The 17909-nt window shown below is 47.1% G+C and overlaps 1 protein-coding gene across 2 annotated transcripts in view; it reads left to right on the top strand.

Annotated features, from left to right (window-relative positions):
• Positions 1-17909, top strand: part of MAPKAPK3 (MAPK activated protein kinase 3) — a 119069-nt gene that overhangs the window by 2399 nt on the left and 98761 nt on the right. Inside the window, exons 1-2 of one of the 2 annotated variants that reach the window (XM_029053408.2) lie at positions 11885-11986; positions 12442-12806. In XM_029053408.2, coding sequence (XP_028909241.1) covers positions 12558-12806 — 249 coding nt within the window. In that variant the 5' untranslated portion in view covers positions 11885-11986; positions 12442-12557. Of the gene's footprint in view, positions 1-11884; positions 11987-12441; positions 12807-17909 lie in introns of those variants that run through there. The other variant, XM_029053409.2, reaches the window with a different exon arrangement.

The following is a 17909-nucleotide window of genomic DNA, read 5'->3' as shown; positions in this document are numbered from 1 at the left end:
ATGGGCTAGCCACCACCCAGCAGTGTGTGTTCTAAAATGGATGTCACTTCAAATAGCAATTACTCACCTCTTGTCCTCACCATGGCCAACTCTTGGGACATTAGGAAGATGGCGGCTGTAATCAAGCTTCCCCAGTGGTCACTGGTCATGCACCACAAGAGAGCTGGGATGGCGTTGGGGAGAGTCTGCAGCTCCTGCCTCCTGGCACGCCCTCCCCGCGCCCCCCTTCTGATGCCAGACATGTTCAGTAGCAATTTTAAACTTCTTTACTCTGTAGAGACTGGCTGATGAAGGAGCAAGATCGGGGGGGCGAAGAGACTGTGTAAGGTCACACAGTTGGGGTTTAACTCTATACCCCATGTACCCTCGGTACCATGTACCCTCTGAGTTGATCCTAGCTCCGCTGCCGCCTCCTTCCAACTGACTGCAATTCCAGAAAATAAGTAGCCGCTGCTTTCTGTCACAGCCGGTGTAATTGGTTCTTAAAAAGACGACTCCCCCCGTGCAGAGAAGCAGCGTGACCTAGTGGAAAGAGCCAAAGCCTGGGAATCGGAGGTTACTTTTTGTTGTATTTATTAAGCGCTATGTGCCAGGCACTGTACTAAGCCCTGGAGTAGATATAAAATAATCAGGTTGGACGTAGTCCATGTCCCATTTGGTGCTCCCAGTCTTAATCCTCATTTTGCAGATGAGGTAACTGAGACATAGAGAAGTAAAGTGACTTGTCCAGGGTCATACAACAGCCAAGTGGCGGAGCTGGAGTTAGAACCCAATCCTTCTGACTCTCACCCTCCACCACTAGTCTGCTGTGTGACCTTAGGCAAGTCACTTCACTGTACCTCAGTTGCCACAGTTACTTCACTCTGTCAAAAGTGATTAGCTTATCTCCTCCGGCGCTTAGTATAGTGTCTGGCACATGTAAGCTCTTTACAAATACCATTAAAAAAAGTAACACTCCCCCACGACTGAAAGGAGATGCTTCCAGGGGGAAGTGACTCTCTAGCGGGTGGAGGTGATAATTGGTCCCTATTAGCACTAATTGATATCCACTGTCAAAGCCGGTATCACGGGGTGGTGCGGCACGTGGAGTGGTAATTAGCCCCCCCAACACGCTGTCAAGGCCGAAGATAAGCTAACGTGGGAAACCTGCACGTCTCCGAGCTAGCAGATGAGGTATGACAATCAACAGTTGTCGTTAATGGTATTTGTTAAGCGTTTACTGTGTGTCAGGCTCTGTACTAAGCTCTGGCGTTTACTGAACGTTATTGCGTGCAGAACGCTCTAAGAGTTGGGGAGAGTATAATAGAGGTGTAGACCCGATACCTGCCCTCAAATATTTTAGTCTAACAGGGGACGGTAGTGGAAGCTACGATATTATACAGAAGTGCCCTGGGGGCAGTACCTAAATGCTTAGGCGGTGAGGTTTCGACTCTGTAGTTGACGCAGAAGCTAAGGAAAGATAAGCAATTTTACTTTCCCGAGCACTTACGTACAATGCAAGCGATCAAACACTACTGATTGCTCGAAATAGGATGGAGAGTGGAGAGGGAAGGTAATTCGTCTCTGTTGCCGAACTGTACACTCCAAGCGCTTCGTGCAGTGCTCTGCACATAGTAAGCGCTCAATAAATACTATTGAATAAGTTCCCCTCTAGCCTCCGAGCTCCTTATGGGAAGGGAACGTGCTTGTTAATTAGGTTGGGTGGTACTTTCCCAAACGCTTAGTACAGTACTCTGCACATAAGGTCTCAAGAAATACTACTGATGGGAGGAGATGGGGAGAGTTGCGACCTGCTGGCTATTGGGTGGGGAGAGAGTTGCAGGCAGGAGGAAAGGCTTAATAATGTTGGTATTTGTTAAGCGCTTACTATGTGCAGAGCACTGTTCTAAGCGCTGGGGGAGATACAGGGTAATCAGGTTGTCCCACGTGAGACTCACAGTTAATCCCCATTTTACAGATGAGGTAACTGAGGCACAGAGAGGTGAAGTGACTCGCCCACAGTCACACAGCTGACAAGTGGCAGAGCCGGGAGTCGAACTCCTGACCTCTGACTCCGAAGCCCAGGATCTTTTCCACAGAGCCACGCTACTTAAGCAAGGGGGGTAACTACTCGGCCACGTACAGAACTCCGAGTTACCCACATCTTTAAGAGGCACGAATTTAAGGGCAGGAATCACGTAGTGAGAAGATGAAAGATTAAACTGTGGGGTTCCTCTCTGCCATGGATTTTCCTGCAACTTGGCATAGGGAAAGGCAGAAGGGAATCTTTCAGTCCTACCTTATCTGATAGGTCCTAAATGTGCAGGCTTCGCAAGTGAATTTAGCCTCGGGCGTCACAATAGTGGTGTTAATTACCAGCCGTCCGGGTCTTGACAGGGGATATCAATGAGCGCTAATTACCGCCCGCTACCGATTCACTTCCCCCCGCCCGCCCCGGACGTATCACGGTACCCTAGGGAGAGATGTTTAGTGGCTGAGGTTGAGATTTACTCAGCAAAGAATAATAATAATGGTATTTATTAAACGCTTATTATGTGTCAGGCACTATACTAAGCGCTGGGGTGGATTCGGTCATGGTTTCGAATCCCGGCTCTGCCACTTGTCAGCTGTGTGACTGTGGGCAAGTCACTTCACTTCTCTGTGCCTCAGTTACCTCATCTGGAAAATGGGGATTAACTGTGAGCCTCACGTGGGACAACCTGATGACCCTGTATCTACCCCAGCGCTTAGAACAGTGCTCTGCACATAGCGCTTAACAAATACAAACACCAACAAATACAATACAAGCAAATCGGGTGGGACACTGTCCCTGTACCACATAGGGCTCCCAGTCTCAATCCCCATTTTACAGATAAGGTAACTGAGGCACAGAGAAGTGAAATGCCGTGCCCAAGGCCACACAGCAGACAAGTGGCGGAGTCCGGGATTAGAACCCATGGCCTCCGACTCCCAAGGGCCTGCTTTTTTCACTTAGGCTTCGCTACTTCTCCGAGAAAGAAAGCCCGGAGCTGCAGCAGCTGATCTGAAGACCCAGTGGCCTGTGGCAGGTTTCTCTAGCAGGTGGTGGTGACTCAACAGTTCTCATTTGGGGGGAATCCACAAATTCTGGAGCTGCGATTAACGAGTCATTAAAAAGACTGTCCGGAGGAAATGGGCGAGGAGCGCTATCAAGTTTTTCCTTGTTGATGGGTGACTGTTGATACGCTGTTATCTCTTCCGTGAGTCGCCGTCCTTCTTCTTTGGCGGGGGTTCGGGTCCCGGTGTACGAAGGGGTGGGGGAATTGCTGATTACTTCCTCGTGCAGACCCAAGCCCTCGATGAACGGGTGGAGAAAGGGGGGAGTAATAATGTTGGTATTTGTTAAACGCTTACTATGTGCAGAGCATTCTTCTCAGCGCTGGGGGAGATACAGGGTCATCAGGCTGCCCCACGTGAGGCTCACAGTTAATCCCCATTTTCCAGATGAGGTGACTGAGGCACCGAGAAGTGAAGTGACTTGCCCACAGTCACACAACTGCCAAGTGGCAGAGCCGGGATTCGAACCCATGAACTTTGACTCCCAAGCCCGGGCTCTTTCCACTGAGCTACTCTGGGGAAATGGGGGTGCTGGGGTCCCCCATTCCCCAGGTGCAGTTCTAGGCCCCGGCTGCGTTGAAAGTGGGAGGGATCCAGGGTCTCTTCCCCCTGGGTAGTCCCGGGCCCCTGGTGAGCGAGGCTGGGGGGCTGGGGGCGCGACCACCCTCCCTTTTGCTCAGTCCTCAGGCTCCAACGTGCAGTGGGCGACCCTTCCTTCAGGCGCGATCCTAGACCTCTGGGGGGCTCAGCATCTCTTCCCTCCGCGGCGATCCCAGGTCCCATCGAGAGGGGTGAAGATTTTGGGTTTACTGAGATCTATTTCTCTGAGCCCCTAGGTCTTCATTTTTGGGAAGAATCTTGTTGATTCCTTGGCTGGGAGAGGTCAGTGAATTGATAGTGAATAGAAAGGGGGAGAATGATGTTTTAGGGATGTAGAAGTAACGCTTGTGTGTGTTTAGTCATTCATTCAGTAGTATTGAGCGCTTACTATGTGCAGAGCACTGTACTAAGCGCTTGGAATGTACAAATCGGCAACAGATACAGTCCCTGCCCATTGACGGGCTTACATTCATTCAGTAGTATTTATTGAACGCTTACTATGTGCAGAGCACTGTACTAAGCGCTTGGAATGTACAAATCGGTAACAGAGACAAGTCCCTGCCCTTTGACGGGTTTACAGTCTAATCGGGGGAGACAGACAAAAGGGTGCCCCTTCTCTACAGGATGCTACTGTGATTGGGGAGGGAAGAGGGGACTTCTCCTCCGCGTCCCTCACCCCACCAGCCACCTTGGCTATGAGTTGTTTAAAAAAAAATAAAGAGAATAGAGGGGAAAATTGAGGGTGTTGAGGGGGAATAGAGGGTGAAATTGAAGACTGGGGAGAGGGGATAAGAAAGCCAATGACCAGGAACTGGAGAGGGCTGGGGATTACTGGGGAGGATTGGGATTACTCCCCTGGTGAATTCAGAAAAGCAGCCCCCCAAGACGCAAACACTTTGGGAAGAAATGAATTTGGCCAGTGATATCCTGCTGGACTGCTAAACTCCTTCAACAAAGGAAGGGATTATCCTGTGGTGTTAGACTGCCACCTTCTGTAACAACAGCTCCACAGGTTATAGATTGAGGCAGCTCTTCTCCAGTATCCAAGAGACAAGACTGGAGGAAGAGTCAAGGAGAGGCCCCGAAGAGACAAAAACGCACCCCTTCCCCAAAGACTGAGAGAAAAGAAAGAGGAGAATCGTCACCTAAGGAGCTAGAAGCAAGGAAGAAGCACATGCCTGCAAAAGAAGACACACAGATAAGGCATTTTATCTCCACAAATCCAGACATAGACAAAGGGAAAAACCATGGGTAGTGACAAGTCCTGGAGTGGGATTCCACCATCCAAAGAGATATGAGAAAGAAAAGTTGCATTGCTTAATTGTGGTATTTAAGTGCTTACTATGTGCCACACGCTGTAGTGCTAGGGTAGATAATTGCTCAGCACACAGTAAGCACTCAATAAGTATGATTGAATGAATAATCGGGTGGGACGCAGACCCTGTCTCAAATGGGGTTTACAATCTAAATGAGGGTATCTGTTAAGCACTTACTAAGTGCCATGCACTGTACTAAGAGCTGGGGTGGATGTAAGCAAATCGAGTAAAATACAATCCCAGTCCCACTTGGGGTTCACAGTTTTAATCTCCATTTTACAGATGAAGTAACTGAGGCCCAGAGAAGTGAAGTGACTTGCCCAAGGTTCCACAGCAGACAAGTGGCAGAGCTGGAATTAGAACCCATGACCTCCTGACTCTATCCACTATGCCATGGTGCTTCTCAATATAAGAGGGAGAAGAGATAAAAAAAACCAAAGAGATAACATACAGATTTAAAAAAAGTTCAGAAGGGCACTGCGATTAGAGGAACAGAATTTCAGGCTTTTGGTGGCTGAGTCCACAGTGACATCTGCAGCTACAGTGACTGCTGCACAGTTTTGCTGAATGCCAGAAATTCTGTCTAATTTTGATGTCGTGTTGGTGCTTCTGTCTTTGAATCTACTAGCCTAGAAGGTTGCCTTACCTTTTTGCCTATCATTCATTCATTCGATCGTATTTATTGAGCACTTTCTGTGTGCAGAGCACTGTACTAAGCGCTTGGGAAAGTACAGTGCAGCAACAGAGACAATCCCTGCCCAACAACATGCTCACAGTCTGGGGGTTGGGGGGGAGGCAGACATCAATTCAGAGAGACATCAATATAAATAAATCAAATTACAGACACATATATAAGGGGAAGCAGTGTGGCTCAGTGGAAAGAGCCTGAGTTTGGGAGTCAGAGGTCATGGGTTCGACTCCCGGCTCTGCCACTTATCAGCTGTGTGACTGTGGGCAAGTCACTTCACTTCTCTGTGCTTCAGTTACCTCATCTGTAAAATGGAGATTAACTGTGAGCCTCACGGGGACAACCTGATTACCCTGTAACTACCCCAGCGCTTAGAACGGTGCTCTGTACATAGTAAGCTCTTAACAAATACCAACATTATTATATGTGTTGTGGGGTGGGGAGAGGGGGGAAGAGCGAAGGGAACAAGTCAGGATGAGTGGGAGATGAGGAAAAGTGGGGCTTAGTCTGGGAAGGCCTTTTGGAGATGTGCCTTCAGTAAGGCTTTGAAGGGGGGGAGAGTAATTGTCTGGCAGATTGGAGCAGGGAAGGCGTTCCAGGCCAGAGGTAAGAGGTGGGCGAGGGGTTGGCGGCGAGACAGGCGAGATCGAGGCACAGGGAGGAGGTTAGCGGCACTAGAGGAGCAAAAAGTGTGGATTGGGTTGTGGGAGGAGAGAAGCGAGGTGAGGTAGGAGAGGGCTAGGTGATGGAGTGCTTTAAAGCCAAAGGTGAGGAGTTTTTGTTTGATACAGAGGTGGATAGGCAACCCCTGGAGATTTTTGAGGAGGGGGATGACATGTCCTGAAGGTTATAATCCGGGCAGCGGAGTGAAGTATGGATTGGAGTAGGGAGAGGCAGGAGGTTGGGAGGTCAGAAAGGAGGCTGATGCTGTAATCTAGACGGGATAGGATGAGCAATTGGATTAACGTGGTAGCAGTTTTGATAGAGAGGAAAGGGTGGATTTTAGCGATGTTATGAAGGTGAGAGCGACAGGATTTGGAGATGGATTGGATATGTGGGTTGAATGAGAGACAGGAGTCAAGGATAACGCCAAGGTTATGGGCTTGTGAGACGGGAAGGATGGTGGTGCCGTTTACAGTGATGGGAGAGGACAGTGTTTGGGTGGGAAGATAAGGAGCTCTGTTCTGGACATGTTAAGTTTGAGGTGACGGGAGAACATCCAAGTAGACATGTCTTGAAGGCAGGAGGAGGTGTGAGCCGGGAGAGAGAGATCAGGGGAGGAGATGTAGATTTGGGTATCATCCGCAGAGAGAAGGTAGTTGAGGCCGTGGAAGTGAATGAGTTCTCCAAGGGAATGAATGTAGATGGAGAATAGAAGGGGACCGAGAACTGAACCTTGAGGGACCCCCACAGGGGGTGGGAAGGGGAGGAGGAGCCATTGAAGGAGACTGAGAATGAACGGCCAGAGAGATGAGAGCCAAGAGAGGACAGTCAGTGAATCCTTCCATTACTGTGCAGCGTGATAGCAAATTACGGAATTCAGCGACTGCTTTCAATTTTGAGTCACTAATGCAGATCCCTAGTTGTTTGTATAGGATTTGTCAGGTTTGTCTAGTGTGTTTGTGGATGTGTGTATGTACACACAAACACACACCAGACCCCCTTCAAATCCACAGGTCCTCAGCTCTCCTTATCTTAAAAGCCTTTTTGAAATCCCAAATCCCCCAGGAAGCTTTCCATGATTGATTTTTTTCCCCACAAGTTGTAGAGCCTTACAGCTTTCGTTTCAGCAATTTTGCACTCGGAGCTTCCTGTTGCACACCCAGATATTCATACTCTGCTATGTATACGAATGCACTTCTTTCTCCTCTGTCTAAATTGTCTGCCAATCATATTTATTGAGTGCTTACAGTGTGCAGAGCACTGTACTAATGGATTGGAAAAGTACAATATAGACACACTCCCTGCTGTCTGCTCCATTAGACTGAAGGTTTCTTATTGTCAGGGATTGTGGCTACCAGTACCATTGTACTTTGCTAAGTATAGTCTTCTGTACACAGTAGACAGTCAATAAAGAGTTATTATTATTATTATTATTGTGATATTTGTTAAGAGCTTCCTATATCAAACACTTCTAAGAACTGGGGAAGATACGAGTTAATTAGGCTGGACACAGTCCCTGTCTCACATAGGGCTCACAGTCTAAGTAGAATACTTAGACTACTATTGATTGATATGTTAAAGAAGATCCAGAAGCTTGCTAATTGTTTATAGCTCTGCACTGGAGACTTCATCTGTTGTTGGAGAGCCATGTCTTCACATGTTGGCAGTCAGGTAATTCTTTGTGGAGCATCATCCTCAATGGTAGTTGGTAGTATGCACAATCAATCAGCCCATCATGGTATTTAATAGAGCACTGTAGTAAGCACTTGGGGGAGTACAATAGAGTTGATAGACATGATCCCTGCTCACTAGGATCTTATGTGTGTGTGTATATATATAAATATATTTGTATGTATTTGGTATTCTATGTCTGTCTCCAAGAGTATAAGATTTCTGTGGGCATGGAACCTGCCTTGTGCTTTTGCTGAATCTCCCAAGCATTTAGTACAGTGCACGGTACTCAGTAGGTGTTCAAAAAGTACCATTAGACCTACTACTGAGAGCAGTGTGGCCTCGTGGAAAGAGCCTGGGCCTAAGAGCCAGAGGATATGGATTCTAATCCCAGCTCCACCACTTGCCTGCTGTGTCACCTTGGGTAAATCACTTAACTTATCTGTGCCTCAGTTTCCTCATCTGTAAAATGGGGATTGAATCCTACTCTTCCCTACTTTGATTGTGTTTGGCTTGACTACCTTGTATCTTCCCCAGTACTCAGTTCAGTGCTTGGCACATAGTAAGCAGCTAATAAAAACCATTGTTACTATTAATTATTACCAGTTGGAGTATTAAGAAGCTCACTCAAGTATTGTCGACACCTCTGTATGATTCTTTCTTAGTCTGTGATGACTGGAGCCATCTGTATCCTTCAGTGATGCTGTGGTATGAGTGAGTCCTTTAAGACTTGTACACATGACTACAGTGTGTTAAGTTTGGAGAAGCAGCACGGCTTAGTGGAAAGAGCCTGGGCCTGCGAGTCGGAGAACCTAGGTTCTAATCCTGGCTTGGCCACTTCCCTGCTGTGTGACCTTGGGTAAGTCACTTAACTTCTCTGTGCCTCAGTTCCCTTATCTGCAAAATGGGGATTCAATACCTATTCTGCCTCTAAGGACTGTGAGCCCCTTCATGGGACCTGATGATCTTGTATCTACCCCATAGTAAGTGCTTAACAAATGCTGCTGTTATTATTATTGATATTATTGCCTGTGTAGCCTTGTATCTCTTCAGCCACCCATCAGATTGCAGATCCTCACGGCCCTAAAAAAAGGGATGTTTATTGAAGTCTTTGTGGAGCACCGAACAAGCTCTCAGTGTTAAAGGGAAACAGGATAGACATTCGCGTAGTTAGTCCCCTGAATACAGTAGTATGAAAAATGAATAGAGGGGAATGATTTAGTAATGGATTCTGCTGGTGGGTGAAGAATAGATAGGGTTAATTCAGAAGTGCTTCCTGCAGGAGGTAGGTTTTGAGGTGTGAGGTTTAAGTAATCCAATAACTATCCTTTTTACACTTAGCTTGAGTAGACCCAGGCAGAGAGCAAAGCACATTTAGTCCTTTACATCTGGCCTGTTTAAAAGTATTAACAGATTGGTGAGTGGCAAATGCTTTTCTGCTAGGTGACATCCTGTAAAATTGATTTGATTAAAGGAAGGTGGGAAAGGAGTATTCAGTCATTGCTTCTTTCTTGAACAATCTTGCAGTTTATAAATGTGCAAGAACTTAGGAAATTAGAAGCATCAATGCAGGTATGTGTTGTGTATTGGAGGCCTTTGATAATATAACTTCAGACATCAATTGTACAAATAGAATTTTCAATGTTCTCCACTCATATCCTCGTTTGGGCCACCTACCAACACCATTTTTAATCAGTGGAGATTCTGAAAAGGAATAAAGAATAACTCCCCTTTGAATTGCTTTATTCTTTTTTTTGCATCATATTAGTAGTGATAATAGTATTTATTAAGTCCTTACTATGGGCTGGGCACTAGGGGGGAAAAAGTACACGGATGAAAGATAAGCTTGTAGAAGAGACTTTCTTCACACTCCATTCTATAATCTTTCAAAAGAATAATCCAATTACTGCTATGACTGAGAGATGGAAAGGTACATTCTCAGAGTAAAAGTTACGAAAAGGTTCTTATGGAGCACCAGGACAGGCCTCAAATAGTAAATGACCTCAGGCAATGACCTCGGGGGGGATGATCACATAATGGGAGGGGGACACCCAATCCGAGTCGAACGAGGTGCCTTTATGAACAGGAGGGGAGCCCTGGGAGCAAGACAGGAGTGGGGGAGTTTCTGGAGAAACCCTCTAAATTCCAGGTTCTAATGGATTTCCATATGGCATCATTTTTCCCAGCGTCAGCTTGGCCAAATGTCGGAAGCGAGCCCTGGAGAAGACACAGGAGAGGATGTCATGTCACCTCACTCTCAGCCCCACAGCACTTATGTACATATTCGAAATTGATTTTAAGGTCCGTCTCTTCCTCTAGACTGTGAGCTCCTTGTGGGCAGGGAACGAGTCTACCAACTCTGTTGTATTGTTCTAATCCGGGCTCTGCCGCTGGTCTGCTGTGTGACCTAGGGCAAGTCGCTTAACTTCTCTGTGCCTGTTACCTCATCTGTAAAATGGGGATTAAGACTGTGAGCCCCCTGTGGGGCAACCTGATTGCCTTGTATCTATCCCAGCGCTTAGAATAATAATGTTGGTATTTGTTGAGCGCTTACTGTGTGGAGAGCACTGTTCTAAGCGCTGGGGGAGATACAGGGTAATCAGGTCGTCCCACGTGAGGCTCACGGTTAACCCCCATTTTACAGATGAGGTAACTGAGGCACAGAGAAGTGAAGTGACTCGCCCCCAGTCACCCAGCCGCCAAGTGGCAGAGTCGGGATTCGAACCCATGACCTCTGACTCCCAAGCCCGGGCTCTTTCCACTGAGCCACGCTGGACACAAAGTAAGCGCTTAACAAATACCATAATTATTATTATTACTCTTCGAAGCGCTTAGTACGGAGCGCTCGATAATACGATCGATCGATCGGCGAAGACCTCTCGCATGCATAACTCGCTACGGCAGGAAGATGTAGACGTGGTAACAGGCTGATGTTATTCAATAACCAAGGCACTATTTAATAATTGGTGTGAAGGTAAGCCGTGGAGTAGTCGCTTTACGGGCTAATGAACGGAAAATTGATTTGAGCCGAGGGGATGGCTGCCAGCCCTTTCTCATGCTCAGAGAAGTTAAGTACAAAGCCGATTGCATCCGAGGATTAGATGTGGTTTCCGCAGATCACTCCAGGGAATCAGTGGCTGTAGGTGCCACCGATGGCCATCGGATGGCAGCCAGTGGCCACTTATGTGGCCGGCGGTAGCCCCGGCCGAAAAGTGGGAGTGGGGAAGAGGGATCAGAAGAGCGGGGCGGGGGAAGGAACTGGCTTTGAGGTGGTTGGGGGCAACCAAGTCGGAACCCCTCCGCGAGGCATGGAGTCCAACCCCGGGTAGCTTTGTCTCTGGGCTTGTCCGTCCGTCTCCCCCGATCAGACTGTGAGCCCGTCAAAGGGCAGGGACTGTATCTGTTCCCGATTTGTCCATTCCGAGCGCTTAGTCCAGTGCTCTGCACATAGTAAGCGCTCAATAAATACTATCGAACGAATGAATGAATGGTCCTAGATGAGGTCTGGCCACCTCCCTCCCACGGGAAATCCGTCCGTCACCGGACCTGACCCAACCCCACCTTTTGTCCCCTATTCCTCTCCGCCTAATTCCCTAAGGGAGTGAGTGCGCCTTTCGACGATCGTTGACTGGCCTCCTCACCCTTGCTTGGCGGCATCGCCCAGTTTTCCCTCCCTCCCCCAGAAATGATTGCCCCCCAGTTCTTCCTTGGGTGGGGGACGACGAGTCTGCTCCCTGCCCCCCGGCCCCGTTCTTCGCCCCCCGCTCCGATCTAATGGGGCCGGCCCCAGCCTGTCCCTTTAAGGGCTGACCTTGCGGAGCCGAAAGTTTGGATGACGTGCGGCCCGGGTCACGTGGGTGGGCGGCTGGGCGGTGTGGCTCCTCCGGGCAGAGCGCCGGCTCGGTTGGAGCCGCTGCCGCCCCGGGTGTCCGACCTGCTACATTGCGCGAAGACCCTTCCGCACTTCAGCCAGGTATCGAAGCCTCACGACCTCATTCCAGCCGGGCGATTCCCCCCCTCCCCTACACTCATTTGTTGAACTCCAACTCCCCTGTGTCTGCTCTCCTCCGGGACTCACTGATCCTTTTCGCCTTCCCCCGACACCCCGTTCCCGATCCTTAGGGATGGTCATCCCCCTCCCCACCATAACATCTTCTACTTCCTCGACTCTTCTAACCTCAGACACATCTGGCTTTCTTCCCCGCCCCTCTTTCCCCCCATCTCCGGCATCCACTGGTTTCTCCGTCACAGTTCCCACCCAAACTCCCCTTTGTCCCTTTTAGTTCCCACCCTTGATCTCCTTTCCCCACGACTGCTTACCTCTGTTTCACTCTCCCGAGTTCAACTTAGATATTTCTTTTGTTTTCTCAGTCTGGACAGCTTGCCCAAGAGCTCTGTTTTGTTTTTTTCCTTCCCTCTTCCCTTTAGGCGATAGGCAGAGTCGGCCTGCCCATGACCCATTAGCCAGCTTTCCCTCTCTCACCTGTTGCCTGCAAGGTAAAGAAACCGGTGGCCCTATCTAAAGGCCATACCCCCTCCTTGATATGGATCCCGACGAAGAGATGGAAGAGCAGCCACAACAGACTGGAGACCCAGGACCTGGAGAGCAAGGTGGGGAAGCCAAGGAGAGTGCCAAGACCATGCCCTGTGGGGCAACCCATTTTAAGGGGGAAATGAAAAAATACGCAGTGACTGATGACTACAAGCTGACCAAAAAGGTTCTGGGCTTGGGGGTCAACGGGAAGGTCCTGGAGTGCTACCACAAGGAAACTGGGCAAAAATGTGCCTTAAAAGTAAGTTCGATGCCTGATTACTCACCTTCTAACCCATCTTTGCCTTTTCTATATCTATTTTCTATATGGCTATCTAAGAGCTTGTGGGTATGTCAGTCTTTCAACACACATAATCCCTAGATGTTGCGTGTGTTTTTACCCTCTCTGTCCTTTTGGTAAACTGAAGCCGTGGATGTCTCTTAAGGATAGGGACTGGATCAACTCCACACTTGCCAAACGACGCCATGCACAGAATGGATATTCAGTCAGTATTCATGTAATAATGAATGAGATGACAGCTGGCTATCCTGCCCCCAGATCCCTCTGGCCTCGCCTATCAGTGAGAACCCGGTTGCTAAGGTAATTAACCCCAACAATTTTACTCCTGACCCGTCTACAGGCACCTGCCCAGTTCCTAGCACTAGAGACACTGGTCTTCTGTGGGGGACTAGAATGGCCTCTTTAGTTCAGATGCAGCAGCCACGGAAGTTGAAGTTACAGTTTCTGAGCAAGGCACAGTATCTTGTGGCCTGTGAGTTGGGAATGGGTTTTAAGAATATATATAACAATGCTCTAATACCTATCTACCTGTGTAAAAAGCATATTTTAAAAGTATATATAATTTGGGGATATTTTGGATTTCTTTTAAAGAGCAGACTTAAATTTTAAAAAATCAATACTGTGAGTTTTAGCCTTGTACTTTAATGATTCATGTTACACCATCTGTATGGCAACAGTTTCTTCAGAAACATTATTCTTTGGCATTTGCAACAACGCAAATGGCTAAATGAACATTCAGCATCACAGATACCTTTGGCATAAAGAGCGATGCTAAGGCGAGCTCTCTTATCTTAGAGTATTTAAGTACGTTGCCACTACAAGGCGACATCTAAACCATGATTTTTTTGAGGAGTTGGCTCTACATTTGAAATGCCTAACCCACAAAATCAGTCAATCTGTAAGATTTCTTGAGCGCTCACTGTTTGCAGAGCACAATAGAATTAGTAAAAACATGATCCCTGCCCTCAAGGAATCTATATTCTAGTACCTCTGATCCAAAATTTAGTGTGTCCTTTCCTAGATTTTGAAGATCTGGACATAAGTGCCGAGGGGATGCGAATCCCCAAGTGGTTGGCTGAAATGGAAGTGCTGAAGTGGCAGTCGGAGGGGATATAGGATGGGGACCTGAGAGACTAATCAGGGAAGGCCTCCTGGAGAAGATCCGATTTCTTAAGGGCATTGAAGATGGTGAGAGCAGTGGTCTATGGTCTGTCAGCTGTGGAGGGGGAGTTCTTAGATTGTAAGCCCCTCAAGGGGCAGGGGTTATGTTTAATTTCCACTTGTGTATCCTCTCCCGATGCACTGTGTACAGTGTTGTGCACAGAGTAAGTGCTTAAGAGGAGGTATTTGAAGAGTGGGAGAGGGGCGTGGAACAGTGTTACAGAAAACTTATCTAGGCAGCAGTGAAGTATGGCCTGGAGAGGGAAGGAAGAGAGTGGAGACTGAGAAGTCAGTGGACGAGGCTGATGTGGGCTCAAATTGGGGTGTGGCAAGTGCTTGGACCAGCATGATGGCAGTTTGGAGAAAAATCGCACATTCTGGAAATATTTTAGAGAAAGAATCAACAGGATTTGGCCATAGATTGAAAATGGGGGTTGAAAGAAAGAGAGGAGCCAAGGATAATGCCAAGCTTATGGGCTTGAGACTCAAAGAGGGCGATAGTGGTGTCAACTGTGATGGAAGAGTTAAGTGGGAGAGAGGGGATTAGGTAGGAAAATGTGGAGTTCAGTTTTGGACATGTCCCGCTGGCACCTCAAGCTTAACATCCATGTAGAGATACTCTAGAGTTGAGGAGATGTGAGGTTGCAGAGAAGGGGAGAGATCAGAACTAAGGAGATAGATTTGGGAGTCATCTGCACCAGAGGTGGAAGTTGAAGCTGCGGAGCAGATGAGCTCCCCAAAGGGGTGAATGTTGCTTGAGAAGAGGAGGTGACCCATGACAGAGGCTTGAGGGAGGCAGAGGAAGAATCTGTGGAGGAGACTGAGAAGGACTGGACAAGGCAGAACTGTCAGAAGAAAGAGTGTTTTCAGTTGAAGGTCCACATTCTGAAAGTGAACTGAGAGGTTGAGGGGGATTAGAAGGTAATAAGAGGGTCGAGGAGGGAGTTAGAGAAAGGAAGTGGAGGCACTGGCTCTTTTTAAAGTCCATTTGAATTTGGACAGGAATGGGAGGAGAGAGAAAAGCATGCTTGACGACTGGTGCCCATTATGCAAAGACACTCCAGACTTTTTACAGGTTGGGGAAGAAGGAAACCTGGAAATAATAAATATAACACATTTAAGGATTATCAATCAAGTGTTTCAAATATTACAAAGCCTCATACAATGCTGCTTCCCAGCTGAAATCTGTGAGTCAAATCCTGAGGCTAGACCAGCATGGTGCACTGTCATCAAGCAGGGGAGTGGCCCTCTGAGCAAAAGCTTTGTGTGGAAAGAGACAAGGAGGCAAAAGAAAAACAGTGCAAGGCACTGCCAACGTTAAGCATCGCAATACAAGAAGATACAGCCATTTTGTGTACACAGTAGAGCTGGGATGGTGGGTCCTGCACCACCATCAGCCACACACGACCTCAAAGGTAACATCACTGTCAGTGGTGTCTTTTTTGAATACAAAGGGAAAAATCTGTATATCTCAATCACATAAATATGTTAATTTGACTTCTACAGATAATTTTTAAAAGATTTAAGTAAACGGTGGCAGAATTAGGATGAATTTGGTCATTGTTTAGGTTTTCCTTAATATTTTAATGGCCAAAGTACTAAAAATTCTAAAAAAAAATCAAAATTTCTAGTTGTTTTTTCCAGGTTTAACCCTAACTGTAAAAAAAGAATCAGAGGGTAGAAATCATCCCTACTTTTGGGCAGTGTCTTCTGTCAGGGACCTGCTCTGTGTGTGTGTGTGTGTGTGTATGTGTGTGTATGATATTAAAAACCAAAAAAGAAGATCTCATTGATGGAGTCTCCCTTCAAGAATGATGGATGAGTCTCGGGTTTAAGATTTCAGGACTGAGAATCTGCCTGAAGGAATTGATTTTAATGCCAGTGGTTTTATACTGCTTCTCTCCTCCCTGCCGGTCATGTATTTGCACTGGGGCCCGGAGAGCAGCACTTCAAAATACATGCAGAAGTCTTTATAAATTTTATTTCATTTTTAAAAGTACAGTGCTCATTGATAGCCAAAGTGACCATAGCAGAGTGCCAGTGTTGTGCCATGACCTGGAAGGCAGTTGACTTGGTAGCTTTTGAGGTCTTGGCTGTCCAAGTAGGGACATAGCTGTTGGGGCTATGCCATCAATTGTGAAGGTTTTTGGCTGAAGAATATGGGGGTGATCTGTAAGGTTGATAGGAATCCTGAAAAAATACCTGGCTAAAGTGAATCTTTATAATGATGATAATAATTGTGATATTTGTTCAGTGCTTACTATGTGTCAAGCATTGTACTAAGCATTGGGTGGACACAAGATATTTAGGTCAAACAACAGTCCCTGGCCCTCATGAAACTCACAGGTTAAGGGAGAGGGAAATTGGGTGTTGAATCCCCATTTTACAGATAAGGAAACTGAGGTGCACAGAAATGACTTGCTAAAGGTCACACAAGCAGAATTAGAACCCTGACTCCTCTTACTCTGACCCGTGTTCTTTCCACTAGACCATGTTGCTTTGCTCTTATTAAACAAGATATAGAGATTTAGGGGTGGGTGAGCTTTGCCTGTTCACAGGGCACCTTGATGTTAAGGAGTATCAATTGAATACAGTGCTGAGCTAGACCGACTTCTTGTTGGTCTTGGCTGCTACCTTTTCCTTTTTTCCCTTGTGTGGGTGGCCAGTTTGCCCTGGCTGGCTGGTGTTCTGTCACATGTCTTCACAGGGGATCCCCCAACTTTTCTTTGATGCTCAAGTCCCAGGTGAGATGGACTGAGTCCAACAGGGTGGAACCTGAGGGGGTGGTGGTGGTCAAGCTCACCCTTTCTGTAGTACCATTAAACTGCAGCACCATTCAAGCTGCTTTCAAATAAACTACCTCACTGCTCAGTGAGCTTAGTACAATGCTAAGTGCTTGATACAGTGCTTTGCACACAGTAAGCTCTTAATAAATGTGATTGAATGAATGAAGTAAATGCCTGATATCTCCCTGTGGGCATTAGCACATAGAGGAATTTGGCTTCGAAAGGGCAGTTTGAGCTCCTGACAACTGTGTCCCCTTTCCACTGTCAAACGATGCTGTTCATTAGCATCATGCAGGGCACTTGCTTTCCCCACACCCCATGAGGTAGAGTGACTTGGGAATTTTTTGAAGCCCCAGACAGAGGTTCATTTGTGCCGTGGAATTGATGACCAGGAGGATGTGGTGTCGCCTTTTGTTGCAGAGGAGTTTGCATTTGTATTGTCGAGAAGGGGAGAGAGTGAATGCACTAATGGAAGGATGGATTGGGTCTAGCAAACAAGAGTCTTAAGAAAAATACCATAAAACCTTTGGGTTTTGTTTCATTAGGAATTGAAAGAAGGGAAACTTTCCTCTTTAAGTAATTTCCAGAAAACCTCCCCTCTTCAAACCAGAAACCTTCAGTGAGTTCCTTAATTTTTTTTTTCACTTGTATTATTGAGAAAGGATGAAAGTAGCCTTGGAGGAAAAAAAAACTGAAGAAAAATCAGCTAAAAGTCTGCAGTCTGTGACAGCAGAAAGTGGTGGGGCCTGGAATGCCTAGTCCTATCTAAATGTCTCTAGCACCACAATTTCATTCAGAAAAAATCCTGTAACTCCTGTAAACCTTTATACTATTTCATAAGAATTGTCCTTCTAGTATCACCTGGGGTGCCAATATTCCCCAAACTCTTCAAGCAGACCATTCTCTGGGCTGCTCCAGTTTCCTTGCCCTTTTAAAGTAGTCTTGGTTGGTCCTATGGGGGAGGCTTGTAGCTTGTTCTCTCCAAAGCCTCTGTATCCTATACATTTTGGCAGGCCTGGCCTCTCGGTTTCCAGAAGACTATCAAGTCACAAATGGCTTCCTTCTGGTCCCCTCCTGGCCTTTCTAGAAATAATCTTTGCCTAGGATAGAGTATTCA

Source organism: Ornithorhynchus anatinus, chromosome X2 (assembly GCF_004115215.2).
Source record: "Ornithorhynchus anatinus isolate Pmale09 chromosome X2, mOrnAna1.pri.v4, whole genome shotgun sequence".
NCBI lineage: Eukaryota > Metazoa > Chordata > Mammalia > Monotremata > Ornithorhynchidae > Ornithorhynchus > Ornithorhynchus anatinus.
The sequence above is the reverse complement of the archived record's forward strand: the minus strand, read 5'-3'. Positions and strand labels throughout refer to the sequence as shown.